This window comes from Phlebotomus papatasi, chromosome 3, assembly GCF_024763615.1.
Source record: "Phlebotomus papatasi isolate M1 chromosome 3, Ppap_2.1, whole genome shotgun sequence".
Lineage (NCBI taxonomy): Eukaryota > Metazoa > Arthropoda > Insecta > Diptera > Psychodidae > Phlebotomus > Phlebotomus papatasi.
The window spans coordinates 77,667,310-77,679,997 of record NC_077224.1 but is presented as its reverse complement, the minus strand read 5'-3'; the positions used below and the strand labels follow the sequence as shown (position 1 = coordinate 77,679,997).

Sequence of the window (12,688 nt, the reverse complement as noted above, 5' to 3'; positions counted from 1 at the left end):
AAAATTATAGTACGTAGTTTGTCCGAATTGAATTGAAAAAACAAGGTTTAAATATATGAAAGATCAGTTATGTAAAAAAGTATAGTTTTTGGCCAACTTCAATTTTATTTATCAAGAGAAAGTTGATAAATGTCGATATAATATTTTAATGATTATCTAATTTTTTCCGTTCAAAAAAGAATATTTCTCCATAGTCTAAACACAAGTAGATTTTGATTCTCCAATAGTGTCTTGGATAAAAGGTAAATGGAACTTTATTTGCACAAAAAGTCGTTGATGATCGAAGAATTCAAATTCAATTTCGAATTTTCATACTAAATTTTCGAACAAGGTGGGGAAAATTTATCAAATATCACACTAAAAAGCTGGCAAAAGAGTTACTCAGTGATTATGGAGTGATTAAATACTGGGGCAAGAACAGTAGGGGAAAGTCGTCTGCCTTCAAACGAAAAATGGAGTTCCAAATTTAAGATTTTTTTCTGAAGAATCCACAAAATGGATTTTATTTTCTACTACACCAAAAAATTCTCTTGTTCATTCGGCGTATATGATTACCTCATTTAGCACTCGCAAGTCCTCAGTTTTTCCTTCTGAGGAAATTAAAAAAGTGATGTCGATTTGTATGAAGGCAGCTGGCATAGTCTGCCTTCAAACGCGAGGCAGCTGCCTTTAAATGTTTTTTTTTTCACTGAGAATATTGAATCAATAAAACTAAATGGACTATAAATGATTAGATTGAAGCCTAACGCACTCACTAAAATTATCACTGCAGTCAAAAGACATTAAACAATAACTTTTCTTCACATTTTTTTGAAGCACTGTTTCGCACATGAAAATTTGGAAGAAAAAGCCATTTGAAGTTGAAAATTGTCAACTTGAAATATCCCGGCCGGAGAAAGATAGCAGGTTATAAGTATTTGTATGACATTCGTCAGGGAAAAGTAGGAGTTCGATTTCACATGTTTTGATGTATGGAAAGATAGGATTTAAAGGCACACGACATTAGCATTTAAAGGCTGCTGCAGGGTGATATTTGCAAATTTTTGCCACCCACAAAAATTGTGTCATCTGAACCAAAATGTATTAACAGAAATATTAAGCCTGATTAACCTTCTATGTGTCACAATGTAAGATTTATTTGTAAAATGATTTTTACTATGAAAAATCACATGATTTGTGCAACATCAAAATTACAGTTTAGAGCTCATTTTCATTTTTTTTGATCTACCATCTAGGAAATAGGAGCTAGGCTCTCCATTTTTTGATGATTTGTGAGGATGATGGATAGCTACCTAATAGTTAATAGAATATAATTTATGCTTTTAAGAACAACGAAAAAATCGCAACATTTGAAGGCTGCTGCATTTAAAGGCAGACGACTTTCCCCTAATTGTTGTTGTTCAGTTTTCTTCCTCACAAAAATGTGAAGATCGTCACATTTTGACACTTGAGCACTTAGAAATTCGAACAGGATGTTACTTCAGCGACTTTACGAAAGTATTAAGAAGTAATAAAGTCTCTTTTTATGATCTTCAAATAGATTTTCAAATTTTTCAAGATCTACTTGTGGATGGTAAGACTCCAGAGAACATATTTTTCAACCAATTTTCGCAAATTTATGTACGTTGGACAAGTATTTGAATGCTTGGTAAGTCTTGAATCAGTTTTGAATCAGTCTTAAATTGGATCGGCAATCCTCTCGTTCAGTAATAACCTCTTCCCCATTTTAGAGCTTTGTCCGGTTGAGGTTTTTTCTGTACCGATTCGAAGTTATACCAGTGAGAACTTACCTAAGAACCCGTTGGAAGGTCGAACGTTTAAACAGACGAGGAACAGAAAACTGAGCAAGTTCATCAAAAGGACATTTATTTTAATGAAATGGCAATCCGAATGTTCTGCCATCCCGATGTTCCCCAAAACTAGACAAAAATTCACATTTTGCAGCAAACGTTTACACACTGTTGCTGACATTGTTGACGATTGAAGTATCAAGAATATTGAAATTCGAAATAGTAGAACAATCAACGCTGAAATGGCGAGTACGAGAACTTGCACTTTAGGTTCCCTGTAGATTTTGAAATAGGTGTGACTTGGGTTTGGAATGGCTTGGTCCTTTCCAAAGGTTATTTACTGAATGGAGCCAATCAAAATTCGATGTGCACTTAATTTAAAGGGACAGATAATCCTAACCGGCTTATGTAGGTGAGATTCTTAACGTGAGCTAACTCGGAGTGCATGCAAATTCGATTTAGAGCTGAAGTTGGGAGACGCCATTCAGTCATCTTGAATCAAATTCGTGAAATTATACAAATTTTGTATTTAAACCAAAATATCAAGGATTTGGATGAACTGACAGAAAAGTGTTATATGGGTGAAATGTAGACCAGAATGTTCTCTATAATTTTCCCATAGAACATGATCTCATCGATTACTCAGAAGCCAAGATAATCGAGGTTTTTTGTTTCTTAACTCGTTTTTTCATCCAGAGTGCCCCAAGTAGTCATTTGTTGAACTTCAACTATATCAAAGAATTGTTGTATTCTGTGGGATTTTCCATTTAAAACCCTATTTTAAGTGTCTTGGTGGAGTAGAGGCAGTCAAATTGGCATCTGAGTGATTTCAAAGCGTTATTATTGGAAAAATCAATTTTTTCACACTTAAACGGCAAAATCGGAGTGATAGCGTAGTCTGAGCGGAAAATGATGTATGGACGAAATGTAGAGACAAATGTCCTCTACAATTATGTCGAAGTAATCATCAAAATCGGTTCAGCGACAGTCGAGATAATTGAGGTTATGTGATATTGAAATTGATTTTTCGACTGTGGCGCCCCTGGTGTTGGTCCCACGAAGTTCAAATATTCTAGAAAGTTGTAGCATTTGGTGAGATCTTTCGTTTAAGCCCTCATTCATCAAAATCGGTCACATAGAACCGGAGATATGATTTTTTGAATTTCGTGAACTTTGACCCCTCATATCTCCGGTTCTATTGAAACCACAGCGCACATACGCACCATTTTGGAAACGTCCTAGACTGGACTACAACATACTAAAATTTGATTAACTTGCACAATGCCGTTTTTGAGAAAAATGTCTTTGAATTTCGATGAATTTTGACGTTATCACAGCGCCACCTGTGGTGATTTTTTGAACTTCCATCTGAAAGTGCTCATCGAGACGAAACCAAAAAGGTAAAATTTATGTCGATATGTAAATTAGAACCGGAGATAGAGGCCGGTCAATGTTCGAACTTTGACCCCTTATAGCTCGGGTCAGGGGTTATGGATCGACTTAAGGTTTTTTTTGTTTGATAGGTATAATCAACGGCTACAACATACTAAAATTTCAGCCCGATCGCATAAGGAATTTTTGAGTTATTTAACTTTTAAGATTTAAAAATTTTCTTTTTAAAAAAAGCGCCACTAGCGGTGGTTTTATGAACTTGCGATGTTAGAAGAGGAAGTGGCATTTCACGAGAGCTTTCCAAAAAGTCCTCATTTTTTAAATTCTGACAATTAGAACCGGAGTTATGGCCATTTTAAGAAATTTTTTTTGGACCCTTATAGCTCGGGTCAGGGGGGTCGGGGGACCTTAAGTTTGGTATTGATGGAAAGCTCTAAGGCCCAGCTATAACATACTAAAATTTGAGCCCGATCGATGCCATAGGGGCGGAGCTATTGAGAAAACAAAAAAAGGGGGGTCTTCAAAATGGCGGAAGGAGGGGTGGGGGGTGGGGGGTCAATGCACCAAGTTGCAATTTTCATGCGATATATAACCTTTGCCGAAAACCGCAAGTCGATATCTTTTTTAGTTTAGGAGCTATTAAGCTCCAAAGAGCGGCCGGACGGCCGGCCGGCCGGACGGCCGGCCGGGAACGTAACTTAGCCCCCCATATATTCGTGATCAGGAAGTGGCGAAACACATTTTGGCCAAGTTTGAGCGCGATCGGAGGACATGAAATTTTGTTAGGATTATAGTAGGTGAGATTGTTAAGAATCTCACCTAATAGGCAAATGGTATAAAAAAAGTTTTAGAGATTATTAAAGTTGCATTATTTTATCCTTTCTGATAGTTTAGCACTATTTCATATACTTCGGGAGAAGAACCCATAAACATTTTCTCAAATAGAACACTAAGTAAGACGTCCGAAGAAAGTATGTTCTCCAGGAACATTAAATAAATTAAATAAAAAATAAAAATTAAATAAAAGTTTTGAAGAAATAGTTTTTGACACAATTTCAACCTTTAGAAAGATTGCGAGAGCATAAAAAGATTTTTTTTTGTACTACTGTAAAATTGTTCATTTTCAGTCCTATATTTAATTTAAATTTATATACGGATTTTATAACACATTGGTGATCAAGAGAACCAACAAATATATATTTAGTGGTGAATTTTACATGATTATTGCACATCCACAAATTAATTGCAATGGAATTTTATTTTTGTGTTTTTTCTTGCTATCCTTCAAAATGAGAGGTCAGGTTAAGCATCAAATTGTAATGTCCTTTTATTAACTGTCTGATTTCCAATCAAAATTCATCCACAAAATTTATGGGAAAAATATTGTTCTGTGGAAATAATAAATAATTGAAAGTGCATTTGAATATATTTTTGTCGTTCCCACACTATTAATTAAATACAGATATTAATAAACTCATAGACAGAGAGGAAGAGAGCTCGAGAGAGAGACAGTGAAAAAATATATTTATTATTGATTTTTTTTTTTATTGTGGGTGTGAATGTGTGTATTTTTTGGTTTTTAATTAAAAACATGCGGAATATGAAAATATATGAGAATGTAGAGACTTTTTTATTTAAAAATCTCATAATTATTCCACTTTAGAATATTACTATTTATGTCGAATTTATTATTTTTTCGTATTTTTTTGTTGACATGTAAATTGACGATTAAAAATGATGATTTAGGACAAATATAATTAGTTTTTTTTTAATATTGCTTTTTTTTATGTTTTTAATTTGAAATACTCATCCTATTTCTTCTCATTGCAATTGATCGATAAAATAATGTACATAGATAGAATCAATTTATATTTCCATTTATTATTTCACATTCAAATTGGATAATTAATTGGTGTTTAATAAACGAGCTCAACGAAAAAAAAGTATTAATTTAAAATGAACAAAAGGGATGGTGAGGAATGTATACATGTGTGGTACATTGCAAAATCCTTTAATAATCCTTGTATAAATTGAAGCTTTTAGCTGAATAATTTGTATCTGCGTTTCCGGGGTAAACTGCTTAATTAATTGTTCCAACTGAAATTATTGCTTGAGTTGAAAATCAGGAGAAAGTATACAGAAAAATCTAAATATAAAGTGTATAGAAAATTATTGAACCCTTTTCACTGCTGATGCTTATAGCTTATAACATATTATTAACAATTTTATTTTGAATATAAAACTTTTCTTAAATATTCTTTAAGAATATTTAAGCATATATATTTTTTATTATTAAAAATATATATTTATTTGTTTCTTATTGTAAATTTTTATCGGACAGAAGCTTTATATTATAAAGTTGAAAACTCCTTAATTCAGATATTTCCACTTGCAAAGTCATAGAAAGTTTACTGTGCTATCATACTAGGTGTGGAAGCCAACCGTCGAATTTGAAAACATTCCTTCCACACTGAGCAACAACATGGCCGCTGAGGCGGCTCTCATCTCCCTCCATCTTGAGGGTATTGTTTACCTCCACTTGTAAAACGTTCTCCATTCCTTTGTGACGAAGAAAAGACATTTGTGCTTGAGAGAATATTTTATTTAAATTCAGTGCAGCAATTAGAAATTAAAGTTAGTTTAAAGTTTGTTCAGATTGGGAAGTGGCAAGGTGTTTAGTTGTGCAGAAGGTGTGAAATAAAGAACTTTATTGGTGGTGGAAAAGGAGTTTGTTTTCTGTGGCTCGTGGCAGCAACGTGGCAACCATCCTCTGCAACGTGGAACATCCGGAGATCCAGATCAAATTTGCAAAATTTGATCCATTCTACGCCGAATAGGCAATTGATTGTTCTTTTATTCTATCCCCATTAAAGGTGAGAGACTGGCAGGAGATCCAAGGTGGATCGAGTTCACATATTAATCTGATTGTTTACATTTTCCTAAAGGTGAGAGATCATCAGGGTAAACCAAGGTGGATCCATTGCTCACACTAATCTGTTTTGTTTACATTTGTTCTAAAGGTAATTTGAGTTGGAGGTAGAGCCCCATCATTTGGTCCATTCGCCTTCACCAGCATCAAGATGTCACACGTAGTAAGAGATCATATTGTGGCTTCCATCAAGAGATTGGAATCGCGCCTGTCTGATATTGCGGATTGGGAATTGTCAATGCCACAGATGCCCACCTTCCTGGAGACCCAATTGAGTCTTTTGGAGTCACTGAGAGTCAAATTCAGGGAGGTTCAGGATAAACTTCTGGATGAAGTTCGGGAGTCACAAGAGGCTGAAAAAGACATGGAAATCAAAATGGAAATTATGAGCCTCTGTGACACCATCCACAATGAGCTTCAGGCCTATTTAATCACTGCAAGGGCTGCAAATCCAAAACAGGAATCCGCAGGAAGCACCTCTGACGTTTTGGCACTCATGAAGGACCTCATGGTGCAAAGTGAGATTCGCCATCAGCAACAATTGGACGCAATTGTAGCCACCTTTGTCAGAGGATCTCAACAGACAGCCACAAATAACGGGAGATCTCACTCGAAATTGCCACAACTCTCTCTACCAAAATTCGATGGGAAATTCACAGAGTGGATTTCTTTCCGGGACCGTTTCAATTCATCGGTCACAAGTCATCCCAATATTACTGCAGTCCAGAAACTCGAGTATCTACAAGGCGCTCTCACCGGCGTAGCTGCTGCCGAAATTGAAAGCCTACCCCTCACCGAGGAAAATTTCGAGGTTGCTTGGAAGATGTTGGAAGACAAATTTCAACGCAAGAACGAAATTGTGGCTGAGCACATCAAGCTCTTCACTGCAATGCCTAGTGTCACTTCCAATTCGCCCAATGCGATTCATCAAATCTCTGCTCGTTTTTCCAAAACGATTATGGCATTGGATGCAATGTCCGTGACACAAAGGGACCCCTGGCTGATATACTTTGTATTGGAAAAATTGGACTCAGAATCCAGGGTTTTGTGGGGTCGGGAGTGTGGTGCAGATGTGCCAACAATTGAACACTTCAAGAAATTTCTCAATCAACGCTGCATCGATAATCTCAATGCCAACGAGAAGTCGAAAGGCTCATCATCGACGCCTTCTAAACCTCAACCATTTAAGCCGTCTACAAAGAAGAGCAACGTCACAGCACTCAACACGACAGTTGTCAGTGCCAAATGCAACTGTTGCCAAGAAACCAATCATCCTCTATACAAGTGTCCGAAATTCTTATCACAGACTCCAGCGGAGCGTCTCGAGACCGTGAAGACATTGAAATTGTGCAAGAATTGTTTTGCTCATCACTACACTTCATCGTGCACATTTCGCAAATGTCGCAAGTGCCACTCCAAGCACAATGTGCTGCTTCATGACTCATCAGTCAATTCTCCGGCCAATCCGACACCTTCTACTTCACGCTCGGACACTTCAGCCAACTCGGACACCCGGGATACTCCACCATCCACTGACACCAATCCATCTCCTTCAGTGGTGGCAATATCTTCAACGATAGGAAGCGATCTATCAGATCAGCCTCCCAAGGTGTTTCTTGCAACAGCCATGACATACATTCTCACCGCAAACAATGAGAAACTTCCTTGCCGAGTTATCTTGGATGGAGGTGCTCAAATCAACGTGATGACTACATCGTTGTACCAAAAATTAAATCTTCCAAAGCAATCTGTGGGCTTCAATGTCTCTGGGGTCAACGATCGTAGGTCAGCAATCAAATATTCTACGGAAGCAACCATCATTTCCCCCACATCAGGCGTGACATTCACCTTGACTTGTTGTCTGTTACCGAAAATCGCTTCAAATATTCCTAACTGGAAAGTAGATGAAGATGCTATAGGAATTCCGCCTGGAGTTATTCTAGCTGACCCGGACTGGGCCAAGCAGAAACCCGTAGATCTCTTGGTGTGCGGGAATGCATACTGGGAAAGTTGGTTAGCAGACACCATATCTCTTGGGCCAGGTTTGCCAGTGCTCAAGGAAACCGTTTTTGGTTATGTGGTTGTGGGTGAGCACATCACATCGACCAGTCAGCAGACCCCGTTCTACAACAATCTTACAGTATCAGCTATCGAAGACTCTGCCAAACTTGATGAATCTATTAAAAGATTTTGGGAACTGGAGGATCTGCCTAAGGATTCAACTCCTACTATTGATGAACATGTTGAAGCAGAGAAACATTTCGTGAACACTCACAAAAGAGCTCCAGATGGTCGATTCATCGTGCGTTTACCCTTCAAGAAGGATCCTTCTACTCTGGGGTATTCGCGCCAACGTGCTGTACAGCAATTTATGGCACTGGAGCGGAAGTTTGACAAAAATCCTTTGCTTCAATCAATGTACAGCGACGTGATTCATGATTATCTCAAACGGGGCTGGCTGGAGCCTGTCCCTGTCCATTCTCTTCGTGATCCATCGTACTACATGCCTCATCACGGGGTTATGAAGGAGGCATCTACCACTACTAAACTGAGGATTGTCAACAATGGGAGCGCTAAAACATCGTCTGGATTGAGTCTTAATGATATCCTGATGACAGGACCTACCGTGCAACCAGACCTTGCATCTATCTTGCTGAGATTCCGCCAACATCCTTATGCTCTTACTGCGGATATCAGTAAGATGTACCTCCAGTTGATGCTCGATCCTGCAGATGCCAATTTCCAGCGCATTCTCTGGCGTGATTCGCGAGACTCTCGCATTGCTGAATTTAGAATCACAAGAGTATGTTTTGGCCTGGCATCATCCCCCTTCCTTGCTACGAGGGCTCTCAATCAACTAGCCATGGAGCATGAGGCTTCCCATCCACTTGCCAGTGAGACTTTGAGAACAGCGTTCTACGTGGATGACTGCGTGATTTCTGTGGAAACCAAAGAACAAGCCCTAGAGACCCAGTTGCAGCTAGTTGAAGTGTTGGAGAAGGGAGGATTCTCTTTAGCAAAGTGGGCCTCAAATGATCCAGAACTCATCCCTGAAGAATCTTCTACGGATTCCAAAGCTGAAGTACCTGATGTCATCAGCGCTTTGGGCATGCGGTGGAATACCAAATCTGATGTGTTCGAATTCATTTGTCCAATCTCCAAAAACGACACATGCATCACGAAGAGAGATGTCGCTTCACTCATCGCTCGCCTTTTTGATCCACTTGGCCTGATAGGTCCGGTGGTAGTCGAGGCAAAAATGCTTCTACAAGACTTACATGAAGCCAAACTGAAATGGGACTCTCCGATATCACCTGAACACAGCGTGAAATGGACAACATTTGTGAACCATCTTCAACACATTGTGTGCATCAAAATTCCTCGATGGCTGTCCAGTATTCACAATCCATCACAAGTGGTCATGCATGCCTTTTGTGACGCAAGTAGCCGTGCCTATGGAGCTGTTTTATATTTGGTGACCTCGGATTCAAATGGTTTTTCCCTGTCTCGCTTGATTGCATCTAAGTCCAGGATAGCACCCATTGGAGAAGTGACGATCCCAAAATTGGAATTGTGCGGTGCCACGCTAGCTGCAGAGCTGGTGAGTAAAGTCAAAGATTATTTCACTCCCCAAGCTATACATTTCTGGACGGATGCCATGGTGGTGCTCCACTGGATCCATTCACCACCCGATGTCTTCAAAATATTTGTTTCCAAACGTATCAAGACGATTTTGAGTCTATCCTCCTCACAACAATGGAGGCACGTCTCCACGAAGCTGAATCCAGCAGATTTAATTTCTCGTGGGGCTACGCCTATGCAATTGAAAATCAGTACCCTTTGGTGGAATGGACCCTACTGGTTAACTTTACCAGAGGAACAGTGGCCGCCATCCTTCAACGGAGGTGATGGAAATTGCAAAGAGTCTATGACTGCGGAAGTTCTTCTCACCCCAGCTCAGCCTGCTGACTCCTTTGAGGCCACTTATGAAAGCTTACGCAATCAGTTCCGCACTTTCGACAAAATTGTGAGGATTAGAGCATACGTCTTCAAATTCTTCCACAATTGCCGCTCAGAAGATAGCCGTAGGAGAGCTCAGCTGTCCCCATTAGAGCACGAACGCGCTCTGCAAAGCTTAATAGCAGATGATCAAGATGAAGCCTTTCCGGGACTGAAAGATCATCTTCGAAACGGTACCCTCCACACGTCAAAATGGAAGAATTTGGCTTCTCTGGCTCCGTTTGTGGACGACCATGATCTCGTACGTGTAGGAGGCCGCCTGAGTCGGTCCTCAGAAGACTTCAATGTAAAATTCCCAATATTGTTGCCGAAAACTAAACTCACTCACGACATCGCTGAAAGAGAACACGTCCGGCAGCTCCATGCGGGGCCAACACTCCTTCTTGCAACACTCCGTCAACGTTACTGGCCACTGTCCGGTAGAAATTTGACCAGAAAGATCTGTCACCAGTGCATTCGCTGCTTTCGGGCCAGACCACGACTTATGGAGCAAATCATGGCCGATTTGCCCCCTCAACGAGTCACTTTCACCAGACCTTTCCACTCGACGGGAATTGATTATGCAGGACCGGTGGTGTATCGTTTGGATGCTTCCCGATCAGCTAGAAGACGCCATGTTGGAGTTAAGAAGGCATACATCTCAGTTTTTGTCTGTCTAGCGACAAAAGCAGTCCATTTGGAGCTTGTCACCAAGCTCTCCACTGAGGCTTTTTTGGCTGCTTATCGTCGATTTGCTGCAAGAAGAAATACTCCGCGCCACATCTTCAGTGACTGTGGGAAGAATTTTGCTGGGGCAGCAAACGAATTGAGTCGCCTGATCAGGCAAGAAGATGCCCAACAAGAGATCGCAGACCGGACGCGAGAGGATGGTACCATATGGCATTTCAATCCCCCCAACGCACCTCATCATGGAGGACTTTGGGAGGCCAGTGTCAAACGGGTCAAACATCATCTGAATCGCGTCTCTCAGCAAGCGCCACTGACTTTCGAAGAATTCTACACCGTTTTGACGCAGATCGAAGCCATACTTAACAGCAGACCCTTATGTTTGCTCTCGTCGGATCCAAACGAGAGAAGCTATTTGACTCCAGGTCATTTCTTGACATTCTGTGCTGGCAACTCTCCTCCGGATCCCGACGTGACGAACCTTTCTGACAACCGGCTTTCACATTGGCAACTCTGTCAGAAGCGAGCCCAGGAGTTCGGCAAGAAGTTCCGCGAAATGTACCTCAACACGCTTCAACAGAGAGGAAAATGGCTTCAGGAACAAACCAATGTGCAACCGGGGGACATAGTTCTGCTGCTCGACGAATCAGCTGAGGATTCTAAGTGGATTCTTGGCCAGGTAGAAGAAACCTTTCCTGGTGTTGATCAACGAGTACGGGTTGTCACCGTACGAACATCCAGAGGACTCTACCGAAGACCGATCACCAAGATCGCGAAGTTACCCATTCAATCTCCTGAATCAACACAGGACAACGAAGAAGAAGAGGAAAATCTGGAGCAGATAGATTAGCTAATCATCTGTCCATCCGGGGGAGTATGTGGAAGCCAACCGTCGAATTTGAAAACATTCCTTCCACACTGAGCAACAACATGGCCGCTGAGGCGGCTCTCATCTCCCTCCATCTTGAGGGTATTGTTTACCTCCACTTGTAAAACGTTCTCCATTCCTTTGTGACGAAGAAAAGACATTTGTGCTTGAGAGAATATTTTATTTAAATTCAGTGCAGCAATTAGAAATTAAAGTTAGTTTAAAGTTTGTTCAGATTGGGAAGTGGCAAGGTGTTTAGTTGTGCAGAAGGTGTGAAATAAAGAACTTTATTGGTGGTGGAAAAGGAGTTTGTTTTCTGTGGCTCGTGGCAGCAACGTGGCAACCATCCTCTGCAACGTGGAACATCCGGAGATCCAGATCAAATTTGCAAAATTTGATCCATTCTACGCCGAATAGGCAATTGATTGTTCTTTTATTCTATCCCCATTAAAGGTGAGAGACTGGCAGGAGATCCAAGGTGGATCGAGTTCACATATTAATCTGATTGTTTACATTTTCCTAAAGGTGAGAGATCATCAGGGTAAACCAAGGTGGATCCATTGCTCACACTAATCTGTTTTGTTTACATTTGTTCTAAAGGTAATTTGAGTTGGAGGTAGAGCCCCAACACTAGGATTTTTCAAATGAAAATCCAAATTATTTTTGCACATTAATTGCTGTAATGCTTAATTTTGTATTAAAAATCAGTCGACTGAGACTTAGCTCTTTGTGAACAAAGAGAAAATTCGCATCGTTTAAAGTTTCAGTCTGTGCGAACCATGCCTACATTCCCCTATAGGGAAACGTCTTTGTACCCCTTGTTTAACCCTTTAGGGACGACTGGGTCACCCGTGACCCATAGAGAAATTTTTTTTCTGACTACCCAAAGTTCTTTCTTTTTAATATTTGTACGTAATCGTAAAGTAGAAGGTTATAAGAATCTAGGATATTTTTTGCAAAACCCTCTTGGGAATAGAAAGTACATTACTGAAACATAATATTTTTCATTAGAGTAAAAATTAT

At 40.0% G+C, this 12,688-nt stretch overlaps 2 protein-coding genes across 3 annotated transcripts in view; both read left to right on the top strand.

Moving 5' to 3' along the window:
• LOC129805869 (calnexin-like) overlaps nt 1–12,688 on the top strand; it is a 51,885-nt gene that overhangs the window by 33,640 nt on the left and 5,557 nt on the right. The window lies entirely within an intron of this gene.
• LOC129805868 (uncharacterized) lies at nt 5,617–11,969 on the top strand. 2 transcript variants are annotated; one of them, XM_055854091.1, is made up of 2 exons: nt 5,617–6,055; nt 6,128–11,969. In XM_055854091.1, exon 2 carries the CDS (start codon nt 6,263–6,265, stop codon nt 11,645–11,647), a length of 5,385 nt encoding a protein of 1,794 aa, XP_055710066.1. In that variant the 5' UTR covers nt 5,617–6,055; nt 6,128–6,262; the 3' UTR covers nt 11,648–11,969. The 2 variants fall into 2 exon arrangements, with proteins under 2 accessions (XP_055710066.1, XP_055710067.1); XM_055854092.1 differs by having other exon boundaries at nt 5,617–6,127; nt 6,203–11,969.